The sequence below is a fragment of the Strix aluco genome, chromosome 1 (genome assembly GCF_031877795.1).
Source record: "Strix aluco isolate bStrAlu1 chromosome 1, bStrAlu1.hap1, whole genome shotgun sequence".
Lineage (NCBI taxonomy): Eukaryota > Metazoa > Chordata > Aves > Strigiformes > Strigidae > Strix > Strix aluco.
The window spans coordinates 110,006,596-110,028,399 of NC_133931.1; the positions used below are offsets into that span (position 1 = coordinate 110,006,596).

The 21,804-nt window shown below is 39.8% G+C and overlaps 1 protein-coding gene across 4 annotated transcripts in view; it reads left to right on the plus strand.

Moving 5' to 3' along the window:
• The window catches only part of LOC141925972 (sodium channel protein type 5 subunit alpha-like), a 223,740-nt gene that overhangs the window by 167,818 nt on the left and 34,118 nt on the right, over positions 1-21,804 (plus strand). For all 4 annotated transcript variants that reach the window (XM_074830944.1, XM_074830965.1, XM_074830954.1 and 1 more), the window contains 3 exons: positions 2,738-2,858; positions 11,934-12,088; positions 15,954-16,127. In XM_074830944.1, coding sequence (XP_074687045.1) covers positions 2,738-2,858; positions 11,934-12,088; positions 15,954-16,127 — 450 coding nt within the window. The remainder of the gene's footprint in view (positions 1-2,737; positions 2,859-11,933; positions 12,089-15,953; positions 16,128-21,804) is intronic.

The following is a 21,804-nucleotide window of genomic DNA, read 5'->3' on the forward strand; positions in this document are numbered from 1 at the left end:
CTTTCCCCCCTCTTTTTATTGATCCCCTTGTTGGATTCTTTTAAGAAGAGTTTATTTTCTTAGGCAACTGAATTTTGATTAGTTACATCTCCCTCATCAATTGTTATTACGTCTCTAGTTCTTTTCTTTCCATTACTGAGTTCATGAAAACTTTCTTAATCCCTTTAACCTTTCTGGCAAAGAATAACCTTTGCTTCTTTCCTACAAGCTTTCCTAATCTTTCCCTCCTCTCTTATATGTATGGTTCCTTCTTTTTCTAGTCCCAGTTCAGACCCTTAAGCCTTTGTCTAGTGTTTTCTGAATCCATGTTCACTGCCTTTCTTCTTTGAAGGCTTTTCAGAAGAAATCCTGTCTGTTTTGTCTTGCATGTTCCCCATCTCACTTTGACACTTATGGATTCTAATATTTTCTGAAAATTCCTGCTAAATAACTCTTGAGAATTCTTAATTCTTTAAGATGTTTTCCTTATAGTCTATTATAATTGCACTGTACTGTGTTCTGTGAATTTCCTAACCTGTCTCTGCTAAATCCAGCTTCTTCATTGACAATTCTATCAAGCTGACATTGTTCTCACAGTTTTCTTTGATTTCTGTCTGGTGGTGAGAATTATATCCAACAAAGCTTCTTTTCACATTGGAACCCCTATTTTCTACATCCTACAGCTGTATATGTTTAGGACTATTTTGGTGCTCTGTGTTTTGATGTCTTCATAACAGAACAGATAATGACTAAATGCATTCCCTAATGAAGAGTAGCAGAAAATTCTGACTGCTAAGACTTGGTATGACATTTTTTCCACCATCATATACCGTTGGTAGTCTGTAGAAAATGGGCTCTGTACAACAGTTGCATTCTGAATATGGATTTTTTAGAAGCTTTATCCATGTCTTTGACCAGTGCTTTCTGTTCTGACTCTTTTTTTAAAAGATCTCTTCTTGATTGTTTGCAACCCTTTTGAGTAGAGCATTAAAAACCCTAGCCAAGACTGTGACCTTCTGGGTGCTGCAGTTAATTGCAAAAAATTAGCTTCCATCCCCACTCGCAAGCATTTCTGGAATGTTCAATCTTGCCCATTTTACCCCAGGTTCAGCATTTCTCTGAATTCAGCTATAAATTTTGCATTGACTGTGTATACTTGAAAAGAGAGGCCCCATTTTTACATTAATAATAAATATATAAAACTGTACCTATTCTCTAACTCCATCACCATCATCCTCATGAAAATAATATTTTATGTGTACGTGCCATCTCTCATATAACTATCTCACAGGTTGTTTAAAAGCATGGGTAAGTATTACTCTCCTCATTTTTTTAAATGGAGACAATAGTATTGCAAGATAAAGCACAGAAATATTTTAGTAGGTACTCAGAGAACAGAATAAGACAATAAATAACCAAGTTCTCGTGACTCCTGCTTATAGTTATTTTTCATTATTCTGACCCATAGAAGACACCAGCTTTGATGTTGCCTACTTATTTCAGACAGTGCTCTAATACAGTCATAAATAAACTGTATGCAGGGCTGGGCAAATATTAGTTCTTTCACTTTAGTGGCCAAGCTGAATAATCAAGTAAAATACAATTTTGGATTAACACAAAATAGAAATGCTCTATTTTGACTAGTAAAATAAAATATGGGGGAAAAAATCCTGGTTTCTTCTAAAGAAAAAGTTTTAATTCTATTGAAAGAAAGTGTTAACCTGAAATTAATTTTCTGTTTCATATTTGTGTGATATTTAATCATGTATCATAACTCTTTTAATAACAAATTCAGCCTCTGAAACCATTTTTAAAAATAATCTATTCCCCAGAAATTTTCACCCATATCTACCTGAGAGTCCCTGCTCTAAAAAGATAAGACAACCAATGCTTCAGGGAGTGGGAATATTCTTATCCCCATTTTGCAGAGTAGGATTTGAGAAACACAAAATTTAAACAATGTGCCTAAGATGCCGGTGTCAAATATTTCAGGCAAGCAATAGAGCCTCTGACAGGCTTTCAAAAGTCATGTGTCCCTTCTCCTACATCACCTTGAGATCAGAAACGTGACCAAAAGGCAAGGGACCACATCGTGTAGTGGGAACAAGTTAGGCCTGGGATGAGGCAGGTGGAAGAGCCCTCTCACACGCGTGTGCCTGTAGTATCGTGTGACTGGACCTGGTGACAGAAGGACTTCTGCCTATTTCGGAGGAGAAGCTGTGGCAGAAGGGAACAGAGCATGGTCCTGACTGACGAGGTGCAGATTTCACCCACCAGCTGTGGGTGAGTAGCCTTAGGAATGAGGTCCCAGAGACAGGAACCCAACACAGGGCATCAAATTCATCCTTCGGCATTTCAGGAGCTAGGTCCCACTTCTGGTCCCCCCCACCTGAAGGTATGAGCCTTCAGGACATACAAGCCTTAAAATCATGACTGGTTCCATCATCCCAAGCTTCCACCTACCATTAATATTCAGTGGCTGTTCACTACCTTTCTACAGTTTGCTTCTCTTTTGTTTTAAAAAGTAAGTTTTACGTGTTAACTTGTTGTTGTTGTTGTTGTTGATGGGTCAGCTGTTAGCTCACCACAGCATAAGCAGAGCTGTCGCTCAAGCAGTGGGCACTGTGAAGTGCATGGTGATGTCTCTGTTGTGGTGACTTTAGCTGGGATATTGGTTAGTGGAATAAAAACTCAGCTACTTCCTTCGGGAACTATTGATCAATTTGTTTTCCTCATCTTTGCTCTTGTTGACAACAAGCTTGATGAAATCAGTCTTTCTGAAGGCAGCACAGTGGATTTGACAAATCCTGCAGAACTGCTGGAGCAGATCCCTGAGTTTGCTGAGGAGCTGATGGAGCCTGAAGATTGCTTTCCCGAAGGTAAGGGCCTGCATATTTCACAGAAATGCTGAGGCAAGAAACTTCCTCTTCTCTCAGTGAACATCTCTTCACCTACACACCACATTGCTCTGGCTGCTTGCAGTAGTATTTCACTGGTTGCACTTCATTCCTTAGATACTGTAATGCTCCAAACACACACCCAAGATCACTTATTATCATTAGTCTTTGGATTTCCAAGATAAGAGATAAAAAGAGATAAGAAAAAAAGAGATAAAAAAAGAGATAAAGGGTTTGGGTTTTTTTTAAATGTTGGTTTTTCTAACTTGGCCAATGAAGATTTTTGCCTTCCAATATGTGTGCATGATCAAATTTGATAGAAAACTGACCAGATCAGGATGTTTCTATTGCTTAAATGTATATAGGCATTTAACAGAAACTGTCTGGAGAGTTCGTGAGTCCAGGGATTCTTTTCCATTTATTTTAAAGGATGTTAACATTAGCATGTCCAGTAACTTTCATCTGGCCAGGGATGTGCTACGTAAAGGGTATTTTGCTTAATTATTTTAGATAACAATAAATAACATTTACATAACTTTTAATACTGAAATATGCCATCATTTTGTTAATTTTTTAACACCAACCTACTCTAAAACACAGATTTAAAACCCAGCTACGTCAGAAGATCTATTTTAAAGTAAATCTATAAGGTAAATAACATCCTAAGTTATTTCTTCTCAGAGTTCTATTCCAAATATTATCTCAGTCAGATTCCTCATTTTCCTTTAAATCTGAGTTAGGAAAAATAGGGTTAGCTGAATGTTAGTATATTGCCTTGAAAATTCAAGGATTATTATAAATAAAAATGGAGCTGCTCAGATGGGATCAGACAGAGATGATTTGCTGGGTATATGAATGCCCCTGAAGTCAGCAAAAATGTGCATCTCTATATCTGTGAGATGGATGATTGAATGAGGTAGGGGAGCCCTGCAGGGCTTACAAATATCCCTAGGATCTAAACATTTTTTTGGCATCTCTGCTTAAAAGCAGTAGACAAAAATTAATGCAGTCGAAGGCAGAAAGCATGGTGTAACTATTCTGGTCCATACAATAACATGTAGAAATTAGATCTGGTGTTTTCATTCTTTTACAATATATTTCTTAATGAGGCCAGCGAGCAGCAATCTATGTTATGCTGCTCACTAAGTGAACAAAGTGAGAAATTATTATAATTGTTTAAACAGACCAGTGCTGTAAGACCGGTCCTAGTTAGATGCCAGTTTACACGTTCTGAAACTGTGGTTGGCCATGATCGCCTTCCAGTTTTTAAAAGAAATAAGGTGGACATCACACAACCCATCACTTCATTCAGTGGAAAGCCCTGATTCATTCCAAGAGCAGTAGCACTCTGTAATTTGCTCTGTCTTAAAATAATCAGAACTGCCTGAAACTCCATCATTCAAGACCACATCCGTACCAACTCAGTTTGTCAGATCTTCTCCACCGCTGTCAATGGGATGCAGGGTAACAAATGGTGCTCTTCTAGATGGATCACTGAAAGCATTAAGCTGGTTTTGAAGCTCACTTGTCATCCATCAGCAGAGAAATGTAGAAACAAAGGCATTGTGGGCTGAACCCCAAGGTGGGTTACATCCACCCTGCTGGCTCCTGCTCCCTTCCCCCTGAGCATCCCTGCTCCTGCCTTTTGCCTTTTATTCCTCATGTTTCCTAGTTCCTCACCAGTCCCTGTTCAAGTCAGGGTGTGTTCCTCTTCTCCCAGGGTATGGCCAGCTGAGCCTTGAGCTCTGAATCGGAATTGAAGGAGAGCTTTCTCCCAGCCCTTGGACCAGTGCAGGGTGTCTGGGGGCACTAGGGATGCAGTTGCAGGTGACATCCTCCCCAACATATCTGCTCTTCTTTCCTGTGCAGCAGATATCCATGCAGATTTTTTAGAGGACACTGTGCAGGCTAAACGTGATCACATTCCTCATGAATTTGGCAAAAATGCATAAAGTTGACATGAATGTTTGCTCATAAAATTTCAAGTCAAAATGCTGTAAACTAAAAGTCCAAATTAATTTGTTAACTTTTGTTTTTATTTATGAAGGGAATTTTCCTATAATCTTCTTCTATTAAATACCTTCCAATATTTTTACCCAAACTTACCATTGCAATTAAACCTCATGCAATTATCATTTCAGTCTAAAGCAAGCCAACAAACAACAGTCTAGTCAGCTAAGATATGACAAGGTTATAAGTTCTAAAATGGAAGTATTGAAGGGCATGCACTGGGCAACTTTATCTATATTGCCTTTACTGGCTTGTAATAAAGAGGTACAACAATATTTGGTATATTTGGGAGAATGACCAGCTAATATTTGTGAAAGAAGGAGATTAGGTGAGATGAAGAGTGAGAGGGGAAGGGTTAAGTTCTTACCCTGTTAGATCACCAGCTATCCAAATTCAAACTATGACATTTCTAAACCCATCCAGCATAGGTTATGTCCTGAACAAATATGTTCTGGATTCAGCCCCCTTTTTCAGATAACAAAGGCAAGGAAGATAATGCATGTTCTTGAAATAGTTGCTGAAAGTTTGCTGAGGTCACAGTTTTCCGGGAGTTGGGTGACCCAGATAAGCCATAGGTCATTTTTCTTGGGGAGACTTGTTAATTCGTTATCATCTCAAAATAGCTTTGATTAGGGTCAACGGGGAATATTCCTGGGTCAGGAAATGTGAAGCCAGGGTAGGGTCACAGTTCTGGCAGCTAGCAAGTATTGCTGGAAAAAACCTGATAGAAATGGAGATCATTCTTGTTGCTGGTTGATGGGAAAGCAACATCTAGGCAATGCCAGTTATTTGGGTATTTTTTCCTCCAGATGCCTTGCAACACTCCAGTCCTGTTACCTCTATTGGTATGCATTCTCTGCATTAGAAATTGCTGCCTGTTTGGACATTATCTTCCGTGTCTCACAGAAGGTCGTCCAAAGAGAGCCCCCTGGCCCCAGCACACTTCTCTCTCCCAGACCCTAATAGGAGAAAGTTTTCACCAAGTCCTTAAGCGTAATTGCCCGGACACAGCCCACTGGCAAAGGTTTCAAAGGAATATCATCAGATGGTCATGCGAGAATGAGCTACCTTGTTCAATGCGCGGTTGATCGCAACTCGTGACACCAAGGATGCCCAAAACCAGTTTTTCATGTGACCGTGTAGGAGCAATTATCGCAGCTGGAAAATACCATGCGCTAAAATGAAGTTACTCTGATTAATGGTGGGATCTGCGTCATGCCCTCTTCAACCTCAGTTAGTGGCTGTTTAGTTTTATTTCTAGTGAAGAGGAGGAAAAACAGACCATTAAACTGAGCAAATTAAACTGAGCTACAGGGACCGCCACCAGATGATGTTTAAAAGCCAAGTAAAACAAAATAAAATGTGTTAATTTTCATCCTAGAAAAAAATCATGGAACTAACCCAAGTTTTAAAGTATCTCTTTCCTCTAGTCGTAATACCTGAGATACAGTGTATTTTTCCATCAAGAAGGGCATGCTAGTATTTTGTTGTATACAATTTTCAGACATCATAAGACTCTTACCATCCTATTGCATGTACAGAATTAAATTAAGTCAGGTTGGACAGGACGTCTAGATTTCAACTCATCCACCCCCTCACTCAAAGCAGGGCTGACATTGGTTGTAGACCAGACTGCCCACTGCCTTGGCTTCAAAGTGTCACACCGTTATTTGTAGTGACCTCTGAGAGGATATGTTTTGAGGAGAGTAGCAGCAGATAAACAAGAAATGTACCCTTGTAAAGCCCTTGGAAGAGTAAAAACACCTGGCAGACTGTGGCTTTGTCAGATGCTTTCTTGGCAGCACTGGGTTGTAGTACACAAGAAAAGACTTCAATCTCCATGTGTGTCTCAGGTACCTAAATGCTGGAGACTCTCTTCTGTGTTAGTCCTAGAGCTGCACAGTATAAATCCCAGCCATGTATGCCAGTGGGCTAGTGGGGCCAGAAGATGAGAAAGGGTTTAAATAAGGAGGATCTGCAGAAATCATGTTCCCTTCAGCACAGGGAGACAGCTGGGGTCTTACAAAGGGACTACAGCCAGGCTTGCTTTCTTGCTTGAGTGTACACAGCTAGGCAGACTGGTCATTAGAAACGCAGCTTGCCAGATATGAATACCTGCCTGCTAGAGATTATGCTGAGGAAGCTGTATTTTCTTTGTGTCAAACCAAGTAATAATGTAACCAGCATTCAAAGCTAAGCAAAATATTGTTTTGTTCTAAAAATGAATGTTCCAATAATTGAGAACTCCTGTGTAAAGGTAGTAACAAAATTAGTGCAGTTTGAACATAAGGTACCAGACTTACTGGACCACAGTATAGAAGAAATTAATTGGTCTTCCTGGTTTATTGAAAAGAATGAGCAACTCAATCCCTCCAAAACATATCTATAATTTTATGTAAATTTAAGTGTATATATTGGTGTGAACACGAAGTGGATTTGTAAAGTGTTTACTCATAAGCCTGAAATCAATAGGTTTGGCTGTCGTGCATGCAGGAGGAAGTTTTTGCCATATAGCTCCCACAATTATAAAGAGATTTTTTTCCCAATGCACCAAGATAATGCAATCAGGTCTAACAGCTCCATGATTATAATGCATCAGGCTAGAAAATGTGAATGTGGAACCAAAGGAATATTTACACAAATGCATTGTAAATTAAATTCCTCCTGCCTTTTTTGGGGGAGGGGTAACTTGTTTATCATTGTGGCAGATGCTGAAGTAAGAGCTTTCTCTCTCACGCCTGCAGTGGAGACTACAGTTTAGGACACGTTTTTAGCTGCAGTTTGTGATTGTGCTATAGGACACCCCAGTGACTGAAGGGAACAATTCCCTTGTTATGAAAAACAAACAAAAATTAGGTAATATCATGATATGCAGATACATTTGGAAAGGTTTCTTGTTAAATAGGTCTCTGTTTCCTGAGAAATTATATGTAATGTTCAAATGTTAATTGAAAACAGACACTGTTCTTGGACAAGTAGACCACTGATGCAGCTCAGTACAACTTCACTGATTTACCAGCAAATAACTCAACCCTTTGGGGGGACTTTTTCTGCTGTTCTGTGTTTCTGTTGAGCAGGAACCTACTACTTAAAAGGCCATGGTGGAAATGAGTCAGTTTGCTCTCAAAAAAGGTGTAACCCAACATGAATTACAATGGCAAAACTAAGTCCTGACTAAATCACAAGTTGGTCAGTTTCTTCTGCACAACCCATTCCCTACTAGAATTGATTTCAGGGAGGATAGCACAAATCTATTAGACAAGGCAGTATGACTAATGCTGTTATAAGAAATGCCAAAGAGTTTATTCCTGCTTTGACATTTGCTGTGCTAAAAGGTGTTAATGAATAGTCTTCTTCATGTGGATAAAGTAGCTTTCAAAACTTGAAGCTGGGCTCTGCTGACCACCTGCCTTGTTATAGAAGCCAACTTGAGTTATGATTGCTCAGACCCTCGCCAGGTCATGCCTAAGACAGGTAGGAGTGCTTCTGATATTTTGATTTCACAGAAATTGAAGAAAAAACAGTTATTAGAATGCTGACCAAGGTCAAGTAAACTTTTTTTTGTTGGGTTATGTGAAGCTTCTAATTCAGCATTTAAGCTTGGGTCAAGGTCACTAGAACAGTAGGTTACCAGCACTATGAGAGTCCAGAAAAGCACAGGCATGAAATAACAGTCATTGAGGGAACTCAGAAAATTTGAAATGGAAATAGAACTTTACTAACCTATTTGTGGTCAGTTTTCTTCTTTCCATTTTCTTTCTTTCTGTTTGATTTTATGAATAAAAATAACATTTCATATGAATTGCAGCCAGCATGATTATTCACGGAAGTGCTACTTGACATTAGTAATTGTATCAGAATCCGGTCTAAACATTTCTGAATTGGACCCAATCAAAAACATGGGATTTAATAGCACTGTGATTTTGGGCTGACTCATCTGAGAAGCTATTTTGGATTTTTCAAGGTATTGCTGTCAGTAACTAGGACTTTTTTTTCAGATTGAAATTTCATGAAGGCCATCAAAGAGCATAAAAAAAAAAATATTAGTGATTCTAGTTGGCTTTCTGTCTTTAAAAATACCTCTCTGTACCTGTAGATTATCAGATGGAAGCTGACTGAATCAGCAATAGCCTGTTTTTGCCATTTTCTAAGTATATTCCATCACAAATGAAATTACTTTGAACCTCACGGTGCCCTGCTCATTAGTATTTAATTTGAAGGTGATCCCCTGACTATAGCTATGCCTGGGCTCAGGTAATCATGTACATTTCCTGTGTAGTGGAAAGACAGAGGCAGATTCCTCCAGGGAATGATTCATCCAACTGTCTTACAGTGGGGAAAACATCTTCCTGGAAGACCTTTTCCAATGGTACTTACAGAGCATTTCTACTCTGTAAGAGCATGAAAGAGCATGTCGTGCCTGTTACTAGCTGAGCCTAGGCATTCATCTAAGAGACTAAAAATCCAAGTATCCATCTAGGAAGTAACTTAGGAGAAAAGAGGGGAAATTTTCTGGACAAACAGAATCACAGAATCACAGAATCATCTAGGTTGGAAAAGACCTTGAAGATCATATAGTCCAACCATTAACCTAACACTGACCATTCTCAACTACACCATATTCCTCAGCGCTATGTCAACCCGACTCTTAAACACCTCCAGGGATGGGGACTCCACCACCTCCCTGGGCAGCCCATTCCAACGCCTAACAATCTGTTCTGTAAAAAAATATTTCCTAATATCCAGTCTAAACCTTCCCTGGTGCAACTTGAGGCCATTACCTCTTGTCCTATCACTTGTTACTTCATTAAAGAGACTCATCCCCAGCTCTCTGCAACCTCCTTTCAGGTAGTTGTAGAGGGCGATGAGGTCTCCCCTCAGCCTCCTCTTCTCCAGACTAAACAACCCCAGTTCCCTCAGCCACTCCTCGTACGACATGTGCTCCAGACCCTTCACCAGCTTCGTTGCCCTTCTCTGGACACGCTCGAGTAATTCAATGTCCTTTTTGTAGTGAGGGGCCCAAAACTGAACACAGTAATCGAGGTGCAGCCTCACCAGTGCTGAGTACAGGGGTAAGATCACTTCCCTGTCCCTGCTGGCCACGCTATTTCTGATGCAAGCCAGGATACCATTGGCCTTCTTGGCCACCTGGGCACACTGCTGGCTCATGTTCAGCTGGCTTTAACTTTTTAAGTCTCCTAACATTATGGCCTTCTCAAAAAATTTGATTAATGTAGTGTATTTCAACTGAGCCCAGAATTTCTCTGAATTCTGGAATACAGTGATAAACTGGGAACTGGTATGGGCCTGTGTGGTGCAGGCTTTTAGAGGACAGGTAGTTACTTGCATCACTGTCCCATTACCTTTGCATAAATGGTTTACTGTCCTGTTAGTCCTATACCAAAACCTCATACAGCCTAGAGCCTACACCTAACCAAAATCTCAGAAATGTGAGGGAAAGGGGAGCTCTGGGAGTGGTTCATGTATGAAACATCCTACAGATCTGCTGCTCCATAGCAGGGATGTGGGATAGTAAAAACTTACAGAAAATGCCAGGACGACCGCAGCAAACTTAGCAGCTCTATTCCTCCTGGCAGAGCCTGCTGTCAGCCCCATTTCCAACTGCTTGGGAATCCTGGCATCCCAGGAGTTGCACTTGATCTCCTTGCATATCACATAAAGCTCAAGCGCCTCAGGTATGCCACCTTAAATTAGTAGCATCTGCTGTCTGCGTAACCTTGGCACTCACTCTCTTTCCTTCCCGAACTTCCTCGACTAAACATTATTTCTACTTGCAATAACATTTCTTTACATCACCATAGTGAGATGTCCTCCCTTGTCACTTCTGAGCAGTTGTATGCTTCAAGACATGTTAGTGACCTTGGCTACCTTTCAGCTATGGAAGCAGTTGGGCTGTGTTTGGGGTTTTTTTCTCGTGATGGGACTGATAAAGATTCATAGCTAAATTTCTTCCTATGTGAATTAAATGTAGGTTAAAAAGCTTGCTTTTGAAAAATAAAGTAGTTTCTGAGAGTCATTCTCATCAGCAAATGTTGTGAAATTTGAGTTGTGAGATTCAAGTTATGAAATTATCTGTCATAAAGCTGAATGGCCAATGTGGTAAAGGACAAGTCCTGACTACCAGGGTGTCTTCTCACACAGTTTTAAGTTCTTACCCAGCACAAGGCAATGTACATGTTGTTTTTTAAAACAGGAAAGATGAATCTGTTCATTACCAATGACAATATCCTTTTGCTATAACAAATGAATGTCGCTGAAGAAACTGAAAATTGCCATGGTTTTGCCTGTGAGAAATCCTTGTGTAGTCCCCATTACAACCACATCATTCAACTATCACACAGTATTTGTCACTAAAGTCAGAAAGTGCTATGAAACATCAATGGGGAACCTGCTGTGGACTGGATATCTAAATTTCTGCTGACAACAAAGGGGATTTAATTGCCTACCTGTATTTACAAAGCAGTTCTAATGTCTTGTTTAAGCTTGTGAGAGTCCAAGTAATCAAAATCTGCTACTGCTTTTACTGTCTGATTCTCTTCAGCACGTCAGTCCCATCTGCACTGTAGTACTTCCTCCCCTCATCTCCCTTTTATCAGATTGCCACTTTTAATTAGTAATTCTAGTGGTATCGTAGTACCTTCCTCCATTCAAAAGAATGTGGAAACTATTGGTAATCCCTGCTAGAGTCATTAGTCCTGATCAGGGGTGCTGCCTGAACTCAGCTAACACAATGTGATTGACCTAGGGCACTGGTGACTCATGACCAACATATTCTGTATCATAAAAATCATCGGGAAAAATCACTGGGGCACATTTTAAGTGATTCTGAATGTTTTTTTAATAGAGGAGTGAGAGGGGGAAACAGAAGGCAGAGCAGAAGAGGTTGGTGAGAAAAACAAGGGAGGAAAGACTCCATGCAGCAGCTTATTGCTGGAAGAAATCTTGTTTAGCAGCTCCTTATTGCAGCTTTAAGAATTAAATGGGCTTTTTTAACAGTTGCTTTATTTTCATTTTGCTCCTTTTCAGTTTGTGTGAGATTCTTCCCATGCTGTTCAGTGGACATCACAAAATTTCCAGGCAAAATTTGGTGGAGACTGCGGAAAACCTGCTACAGAATCGTCGAACACAACTGGTTTGAAACTTTCATCATATTCATGATCCTGCTGAGCAGTGGAGCCCTGGTAAATGTAACAGGATTTCCTATCTGCTTGAAAGTGGACATGGGTCTTGGAGAAAGTGTTCTCCAGTTAGCTGTCTCTAAGACCTTATGAGCCCTTACTAATCTTTTCTCAAAGCAAAGCATGTTTGGGGCTAAAACAGGTCTTCAGCTTTTCTGATTTCACCTGCCTTTACCATACAGTGGTGAACTTTCTTCTATTATAACATAAAATTATGACATGCACAGGTTTTGAAAAGCAAAACCTTAAGGAAGTCTGTGTGAGGAACTATCCCAGAGTTACTACTTCAGCATCCCATAACTGCTCCATGGTAGTTCCCATCTGGAGGCTTGTATTTTTCTCCAGGGATGGCTTTTGTCTTTGCTTTGCTTTTAGCACATTCTGTAACCAGCAAAGCAAAATCATGAAAGACACAGGGAACACTGAATTGGTGCTACCTGTAAAGCTAATGGGCACCTGTCATGTTTTGAATACACCTTAGCTCAAACCACCATACCTTCCCTGCACAGATAACTCCTGTTTACATCCACATGCATGGGTATGTATGGAGGCTGGTTGGTCATTGCCCAGGACTCTGATAAGGGATCCTCTCCTCCTGAGATCCCAAAAAGTGGGATTATCCTCCCTGTATTATCAGCCCTCGGCTCTTTGTAGCCATGTCAGCATATATTTATGTTGTTCATTTACACGTCAGGAATGTCACTGAAGTTCGTGGGCTTTCTCCCAGATTTTTATCCAGGCATAGAGCAAAGGGTATATCAAGAGTTTTCTAGGCTTTGGTCTGGTGGTCACTGATCTCCTCCGTGATGGAGCAAGAAATACACCTATTAAATTTGCAGGCAGTGCCATGTTTGGACAGGCTATCCATGTATTTCTGGAGGTCAGGATTAACTTCAGCCAAACGGATGAATCTGCCTTACATAGTAAGAGGAACATCATCTTGGAAAGTTGCCTGCTTCATCTTATCAGGAATAATCACAGGCAGAAAGGCATGATGCAGGATGACTGGTAAGGTAGCAGATTTACTAAAAAGAGCTGGAGAGAGAACAGACAACAAACAGAATAGAGTAAACTACATCACAACACCACACAAAAACCAAACACCCCACTGGGCTGTATGAATAAGTATGTTCTTCCACTCCAGTTGGCATCAAGGAGGCCTCAGCTGGAGCACTGGCTTCAGCTCTGGGCACTGCACTTTGGGAAAGACATGGGCTAATTGAAGAAACTCTAGAGGAGAGTAACCCAAATTATCAGTGGCCTAAAAAAAAAGAGGAAAACACAGAAGTACTGGGCTTATGTAGTTTAAAGAAAGTCTCTGCAGGTAGATAAGAAGGTGGAAATACATAAACGTTGATGGAAAAAAGAAAGGAATGGACTGTTTTCCAGGTCCACCAGGGATGGGCTGAAATTTCACCCAGGGGATTTTGTCTTATTATGGAAAGTAAGAGGCTGAAAAACTTGAGTAAATAGTAGGCTGCTAAAAATTGTCATAGCTTTGCTGAAATCAATGGAGTCTGACAGTTTTTGCACCAGCTTGAGAATCAGCATGTTAATTTTTTAACGCATTTTAAAGGGGGCATGTCGCTTGCTATAATACACTTTAGATTAATACACTTCCTTACATATGTAATTAAAAGTGCCTTAGCTACTGAACACTGCAATATGAATCTCATTTAATTTTCATTGCATGCATTCATTTACTTTTTGTGATTTTCAATTTAGCCAGTGCAATTCTGTATAAGGGCAAATTATGCTGCATTTTCTCACATATCAGCACTGTGCTTCAGTATTTGGACTGGAGATGTTGGAGGCAACACACAATATTTTTCTTCTGTTATTCTTGTGTGAGCTCTTCCAAAAACTGAGCTCATCTGGCTACATCCCTGGGACGTGCTAAGTTCTTAAGGGAATTTAAAAGCCAGTATGCAGTGTGTGGTAGTTAAACCATCACAATATATATAGAGAGCTTACTATAAAAGATCCAAAACCCCTTTTTATGCATTTAAGCCATAAGCACCCCAACTGGGAGCCTGTGTTTTAATAGTAATTGTGGATAACACGGCAGATATCCTGTTTAACTCTTTTTTAACTCAGAAAACAAAGCACAAGAAATAACACTTAATAATGTTTTATATTGCAAAAATTTCATCTGTTGTCACTGTGAAAAAATGCAAAACACCGGAGTTTTGTCATTGGGTAATATCCATAGCTGGTGCAGAAGTACAGTGCACCTGAGGCATTCAGGTAGCATATTTTTCATCCCTTATTAAGCTGCCTCCTGACACACAGTGTGCTTTTAGTAGACAAAACACAATGTACTTTTTGGAAAGTTAGTATAAAACAGGGAGAGCAAAGGAGGGAGAAGAGGAATTCACTTTAAATAGTTTATTGTTATTTTTGCAGTAATTGCAAAGTACAGCAAGTCATCTGAGAAAGTGAGTGAGCCCCTACTAGAAGTGGTAAACTCCAGTCTTTCTGTGTATTGTTTTCTGTGGCTTTCTCCACAGCTCTTTCACACCCTTTAAATATCGTTTTTGAAGGCAAGATAGAAGACCAAGTTGCAGTGAAAACGTCACCCCAAGGTGTGGGGACAAATGGACAAGCTTTGACACAGGCTGCCAAAGCTTTCTTGTCAGTTTAATTATTGTTCCCTGGCAGGCAGAAGAGCGGTGTGACTGCTTGAGTGACAAGTAACACACTTCTTGTATCTCCAGGCACTGGGTGTTTGCTAACTTTTTGAAGTTCCTCAGAAAATAGCTACAGATCTTAAAATATGTAAATACAGATAATTAAGCTGATTAGCCCAGACCCCCTCAAATAATGTTGTTTCTTACTGCCAGGTGCTCTGGGTCACAGGATGGGACAAGAGTAATATATCAAAGCTTGGGTATCCAGCTTATCCAGGTTACAGAGACACAGCAGCAGCTTGGGTAATGACAGTCACTAGAGTAGCTGGGGAAGCAGACCATAGCCACTACTCAACTTAGAAGCCCCAAAACAGGCCATATATATGCAACCGTGACACTAGGATCCTGCATTTTATTTGATATACATTATAAAGTGAGAGCTAAATTATTGGACAACCTTATTTGTTTCATTTTTGTAGGTATATTGTTTTATATTGTAGATATTTTAAAGGGGTTATTAAGTTGCATGTATTTGATACAGATACTGAAAGTCCTTTGATAATGCCCTGCATAAGATTAGTTAGAGAGTCAGATGGGATGGGTAGATAGATACCTTGACCTTTAAAACATAATTGTTCTGTTAAGTGGATAATAATGAGCATTTCTTGAGGCAGATAGCTGTAGCTACCTGAAATGTGATGGCTGAACAGAAGCCAGGAAACTCTGGTACTCTATAACACGGGCAGGTTAATAACTCAATTTTTCATCATCAGCAATAAGACATATATGACTAAACATAAGGGTCAGATTCTGCCTCCTAAAGACAGGCATCCTATGCCCTGGTAAATCTGAGGTGCCCTGACAGCACTGACACAACCAACAGTAGCTGAGACAGGATGCCCTTGGGCAGCTTGGGGTGGCATCCTGCTCACATATTCACATTCCCAAATTTAGGGTGCTTAAGCTGTTCTTACACTCAGAGGATGTCTAGTCAGTACAGCCAGTAGAGGCTGGAGAAAGATAGCTAAGCGTGTGTCCATTATAAGGGAAAGCTGAACAGATCTCTATTAGGTTAGGGTCAGTTCTATTTATGCTTGTGAGCTCTTTCTGATGGTAACATTAAAATATATCAGAAATCACAGACAGTACATGATATCCGATCAAATACTTGTAGTGCAGCACCAACGCTTTCCAACATAGCTTAGGAGAAGTTTTTAATCAATCTTTTGTACTTCCAGGCTTTTGAAGATATTTACCTTGATGATCGAAAAAACATAAAACCCATGCTGGAATATGCTGACAAAATATTCACTTACATCTTTGTCTTGGAAATGCTCCTGAAATGGGTGGCTTATGGCTTCAAGAAGTATTTCACTAATGCCTGGTGCTGGCTTGACTTCCTTATTGTAGATGTAAGTATCATTTTGGAGCTGTGATGCTTCTTGTGTTGGGTTTTATAATGCATAAGAACAGGCTGTTAAGTCTAGCAGCTTTGTGTTTACAAAATGACAGCTGTCACTCTGATTCTGAGTAACAACTCTAGGCAAAGCTTGAAGAAGGTCTTGATATGTAACCATGCATCCCCAGGAATCAGTGTGCCAGAGCAGAGAAGACCACTTTGTGTCGATACATAGAGGTGTCACCCTGATAATTTGAGTCACATTCCCTTCTTGTCCCTAGGAGCTCACTCTTTCTTCTATCTTTTAACATCTCATTCCACACTCCCAGCTAGCACAAGGTCTGGTTACCTCTGAATGCTCCACACGTGACCTTGACACACAAGTCTTTCAGCAGATTAGAGAAGCTGTCCTTGGCGTAGTTTCCCAGTGAGGCTGCCAGCGGCACATAACAGTATGTTCAGTACCGTCTCCCAGGTATTTCCCAGTGAAGGAGTCCAGAAGGTGTGAATAATCGTCTTGTCAAAGTGATTTCACTATTACAAAACCTTACAGAATACTCCAAATCCTTGAAATATCACAATGCTTCGTTCTCCTACAAGGATAATCCTTAAAAGTGAGTAATAGCTGAACAAAGGAGAGGTCATGCCCCAGGAGTGTTGTTAGTACCAGGCATGTCTCCTCTTGAAGTTTCACGTTGCCTGGATGCAGGATCAGCAAATTCAGGAAAAGCCAACAATACTGCATCCTTCAAATGAAGTTAACATTGCATCACAGCATATCATAAAGGAGGCAATTATCTCCCTGAGGTCATTTCATATTAGCTTGAGGTATTAATGTGGAAGACTGGCAGAGCTCTGCCATGACTGTGTAACTTATTACACTTTTGATAAATTATTTTTCCCCATTTTACATCTGAACGTTGCCTCAGGGGAGAACTGCACTTTCTTTGGCCCCAGCCCAGGAAAGCACTTCAATGGGACGATTTACTTGTTTGAAGTTATGGACATGTCTAAGTGCACTGCTGGATCAGAGCCTTTGGAAGCTTCTCTAGAGCTTTAATAAATTGATTTATGAAAAGGAAGTTCTTTACATAAACTGTAGGTCATAAATCCCTTTTTGCATACATGCTTGGAAACCTCTTAAAGGGAAGGCACTCATTTTTCACAGATTAATTTTGATAGAAGAGGAAGGCCTGGTTTAATTATCTAACCACAAAATTGGAAACCACCAGTTCCTAAGTTATAGCCCAACCCTGTGCTTACTGTGGTTTAGGTTGAGTGACATAGCTTTTCTTTCCTGGTTTCTCCATCTGTAAAATGGGACTAACAGGACTCACCTAAAGTATTATATGCACTTCCAGGAATTTGTTATTGGAGTTACTGTTTTAATGAGCTTCTGAAGATTAGAAGGGCTGGATGAGGGTTTAATATTGTCACAAATATAAGGAGAGGCCTTCCTGACAGGAGCAACAGTTTGCACGATGAATTCACGGAAACAGTTTGGAGCTTTGCTGCATCATTAACAGTTTGAAATGAGTTCAGTGCTTCTTAGAAATACATACTTTGTAGCATAACATCTAATTAATACCAAAGAGAGTAAAACAAAAACTAAGCTAAATTCTGTCCTCCATGATAAAAATCCCCTTGGAACAGGAGTTACACAAGAATGCAAAGTCAGTATGTAACCCCAAAATTTAGTTACATGTTTGCCTTTTAATGTGGAGTTTGTGAGTATAATGACAGATTTCAGAGACAGTCACAGGTGGGCTGGGGAAAGGGGCTTCACCTCCCCTGCCACACATCCAGAGCACATATGGCATAAAACAGTTCTATGGGGGAAAGGGGACCATAGACCCATGGGACTCCCCTTGTCCCCAGAAAATCCACCCCTTCTTACTGACCCAGAATTTTTTATTTTCTTAACCCACATTTAAATGTTGTTTTTGCAGGCTCCCAATCTAACCTAAAAGTTGCTTCACCCTTGAGTTGTTTTAGTTATCTATTGGCTCTAGGAAATCTCTTGCCCTTTAATGTTCTCAGTGAATAAAATTTTTCCCAGGCGCCATTCTTTTCTTCAAAGTAGTTTCCCAATGTAGATTATGAGAACCTGGTACTATATTTTTAGTGGGTTTAACAGATGCTCTTCTCCTACCCTATTGCTCACACACCCTGCCACTCTGAATTGGCAGAGTAACATGCTATCATTTTTCCAGCACACTTTTTACTTTAATTTACATTTTCTTTTTGGTCCTTTGAGAACCAAATCACTGCAACTGAGCTGCAGAAGGGAGTGAATGGGTGAATTAGCTGCTCCAAAAGAAGCAGATGAACCACTTGTCTGATTTTCTCAAATTTATTTGTTTAAAATTATTCACTTAAAAATTCCTGATCTGCAAATTATTCATTAGCAGTTTGGTATCAGTATTCAAAATTCAAGCTGTGATGGTTGATTTTTCATTGGACATGTGAAACCATCTATCATCTGTGTTTTCTCATTGTACAAATGCAACTCAGAATCCTTTTTCTGTTGTGAATAATTCATAAAACCAGCTCAAAATTTGCAAGTATTCACTATTTCTAAATGGGAAGTGAACCCAGAGGGGGTATAAGCATATTGCTGCCGATTTTATTTTTTTTTTAATTTTTTTTCTGTACTTACCCTGCCTTGTGAAAGAGCTTTAACACTGATTTGGGCCAGTAGAACAGCAAAGGCTCCATCTGACAATTGTGGATTACTAAAGAAAATTCTGTCTTGCAAAGCTGAACATCAAAACACACAGTAATCCACAAACTGAGAGCTATTTTTGCTCGATGTAGAATCCCTAAAGGATGATCTCTGGTAATGGGCTTCTCTGCATCTCAAAGAAGTCTGCTAGTGTAGCAAAATCGTAAGAGAGTGCTTTTAAATACACTGCAATACAGTAAAGTCCTATCAATAACACCACAAGAGATTTCTTTGGGAGGAAGGGAGAAAGGAGTAATCAAACCACAAAATACAGGCTCATTTCAACTTAGAGCACCTGGGAAAGATGCTTTAGATGTCTGCTGAAATTTGGATATACTGAACAAACAGCATTACTGTACATCTGTACATGTTACCTCCCTGCAAAAAACAAGTATACTGCTAAAAGTAACCCCCTTCTACACAGCAAATATAGCCCCTCTGTGCTCATGAACTGGAGTGGTGGGCACTCAGTCCACAGCTCTTTTCAAATGAGGGAAAAGCAGAGACCATAGTATACCTGAAGTGTAGACAGACATCAATATCACCATCAGGAATGGTGTTTATGCACAGGAAAATATTTTCACAAAGAATAGATATTTTCCAAGCATTCATGCAATCAAAACCTCTTCATACAAAGCAGATTTAACAAGGAGTCTAAACTTGGCCAGAGATGGAGGTGCATGGCATTCAGAATGAATGTTTATAAAAACTGCTCTCAACAAGGCATGTCCTGCATCAGGCAGAGATGGCTGGGGTTTTAAACAAGGAGCAGATAAACTCCACCAGTTGTGCATGTTGGTGTCATATTTGATGTTCCTTTCAATTGTTTCCTCTGACCTATAAATATTATCTTGAGCTTATCTAGTTTGAGCTTCAGCCAATTAATTCTGAGCTATGTCCCAGTCTCTGCTGACAGCAGATGTATTATTCCCTTGCAGTGGTCAGTTTGGAGCTTAGCATCATTCAAAGACAGGAGGTGTTGTGGTCAACAGCTTCTTCACTCGCTGATCATGCATTGAAGGCAGAGGGGAGAAACCAGTACCCTACAGAAGCTGTAACAAGAAAGCTCTCAGGAAAGGGATGTAAAATCTCTAACTCATTAGTAAGAATACTCAGCCAAGCTTCATTGCCTGTGCATATACAGAAAAATCCTCTTAAACTGGCACTAATGTCATCTGTGTACAAAAGTCCATTATCATAAATCCATCATCTCCATTGCAGCTTTTGGGTTCAATTTAGTTGACCAAAAGTTAGTCCCAATCCAGGCTTAAAAGAAACCCTGATTGTCATTTACTGATTTTGGAGACAAGGGGAGATGAGGGTTTCTCCACCAATTCTTACTAAAATTATCCCATTTCAAGATCTGATATTGGGGAAAGCTGTTTTCTCAAACAATTGCTTTTTTAGAGATGCTGGCAGCCTCCTTTCCCTTCAGCCATCTCCAGCAACAGGTCCTAATGCTATGTCCTGCAACAGGGAAGTTCATCTCTAGTTCTCAATTTTTGCCTTGTTGTCCCACCAGTTTCTCTCCAAGCTGCATCACCATGCAGAAAGATTGCTCCTTCCATCCCTTTTCCCACAGAGCCTGCTCTGTCACCATTGAGGCAGTGGCTCACAACAGCTTTGAGCAATATATCTGTCTGCAAAGTAGTTCAAGCAAGGCTCAACAAAGGATTTGGAGGCCAGACATCTCAAATGAGTTATTCAACAACTCCACTAGGCACAATTTTGTAGACACTTTTACGAAAGTTAAATAATATGTACGTTTCACAACCCCCTGTAACTTTTGTGAGTGGTTCCTGGTGTTTGCCTGGAGCTGCTGAGTTTGAATCTAGAGGTCTGTATTCCCCATTGAGCAGCTTTCCAAATTTCCTGTTTGCTGCCAAATTTCCTGTTTGCTTGTTTAAGAACTGTTCATTGATGTTCAGTCAATGGACCATAATTCTCACTGCATGCTTAAAAAAATACAGATATTAAGTTTTCTGAGATGGTTTACTGGAAAGCACTTGCTCTAAGATTTTTACTTCGGATACTTTACTGCCAGGTGAGTTAAGAAGCAGCTAATAATCTTTGAGTTTGAGATGAACAATTTAAAACTGTCTTTCTATCCCTAGTTAAAAATTGAATTGAATTAAATTACGCCCTTGTGTTGTATTGTCTTTAAGTGATAATTAAAAACTTGCTGTGTGAAGTAAATATTGATGGCTTATGATTACTTTAATTGTTTTTTCCATCTGTATTCCCTGTTGATTAGCAAGGTGATTTCTGTTTGCTTTACCAGTAATTACACAATCTGCTGTAATGAGGTGTTCTCAAACAGCACTGAAATCCAATTTGTATTCTTGGGAAATTATCCTAAAAGCATGTGAATTTCATCTAGTTTCTGTTCAGAAAAGCACACAGGAGCAGAATGACAAAAATACAACCAAGGCAAAGTAAAAATAATACAGCTTGTCACTTGGAGAAGCATTTTAAGAATTAATTTATTAGTGCTCTTTATGAGTTATCAAAAATCCACGGGTTACAATAGGGTACTATTATTTCAGAGTTCTTTTTTTTGACTAGTTTTCTTGCAGTTCCTCAAAGTTCATGTGGGATTTTTCAAGATGTCTCAGTGTACATTCTTCTGGGCCTCTGCTGATGACATAAACCTCCCAGATAACTAATAGGAAAGAGAATATGTCTCCAGAAGCCAGCGAGCCTGGTTCTGGGGGAAAAAAAAAAAAAAAAAGAGAGAGAGAAAAAAATGCTGATTTACTACATATTGGCTAATTCAGGATAAGTGAAAAAAAAAATCCACATGAAGATGAGATAAGTGGTTTTAATGTGTGTTAGCAGGTCAGCCGACGCTGTAAATCTCCCTTCTGCCTCCCCACATTTTATCTCAACATAACACATGCAAAAACATCCAAATGTCTTGTCTTATCTTGGTTTGCACCTCATGTTAGTTACCACATAGATGCTA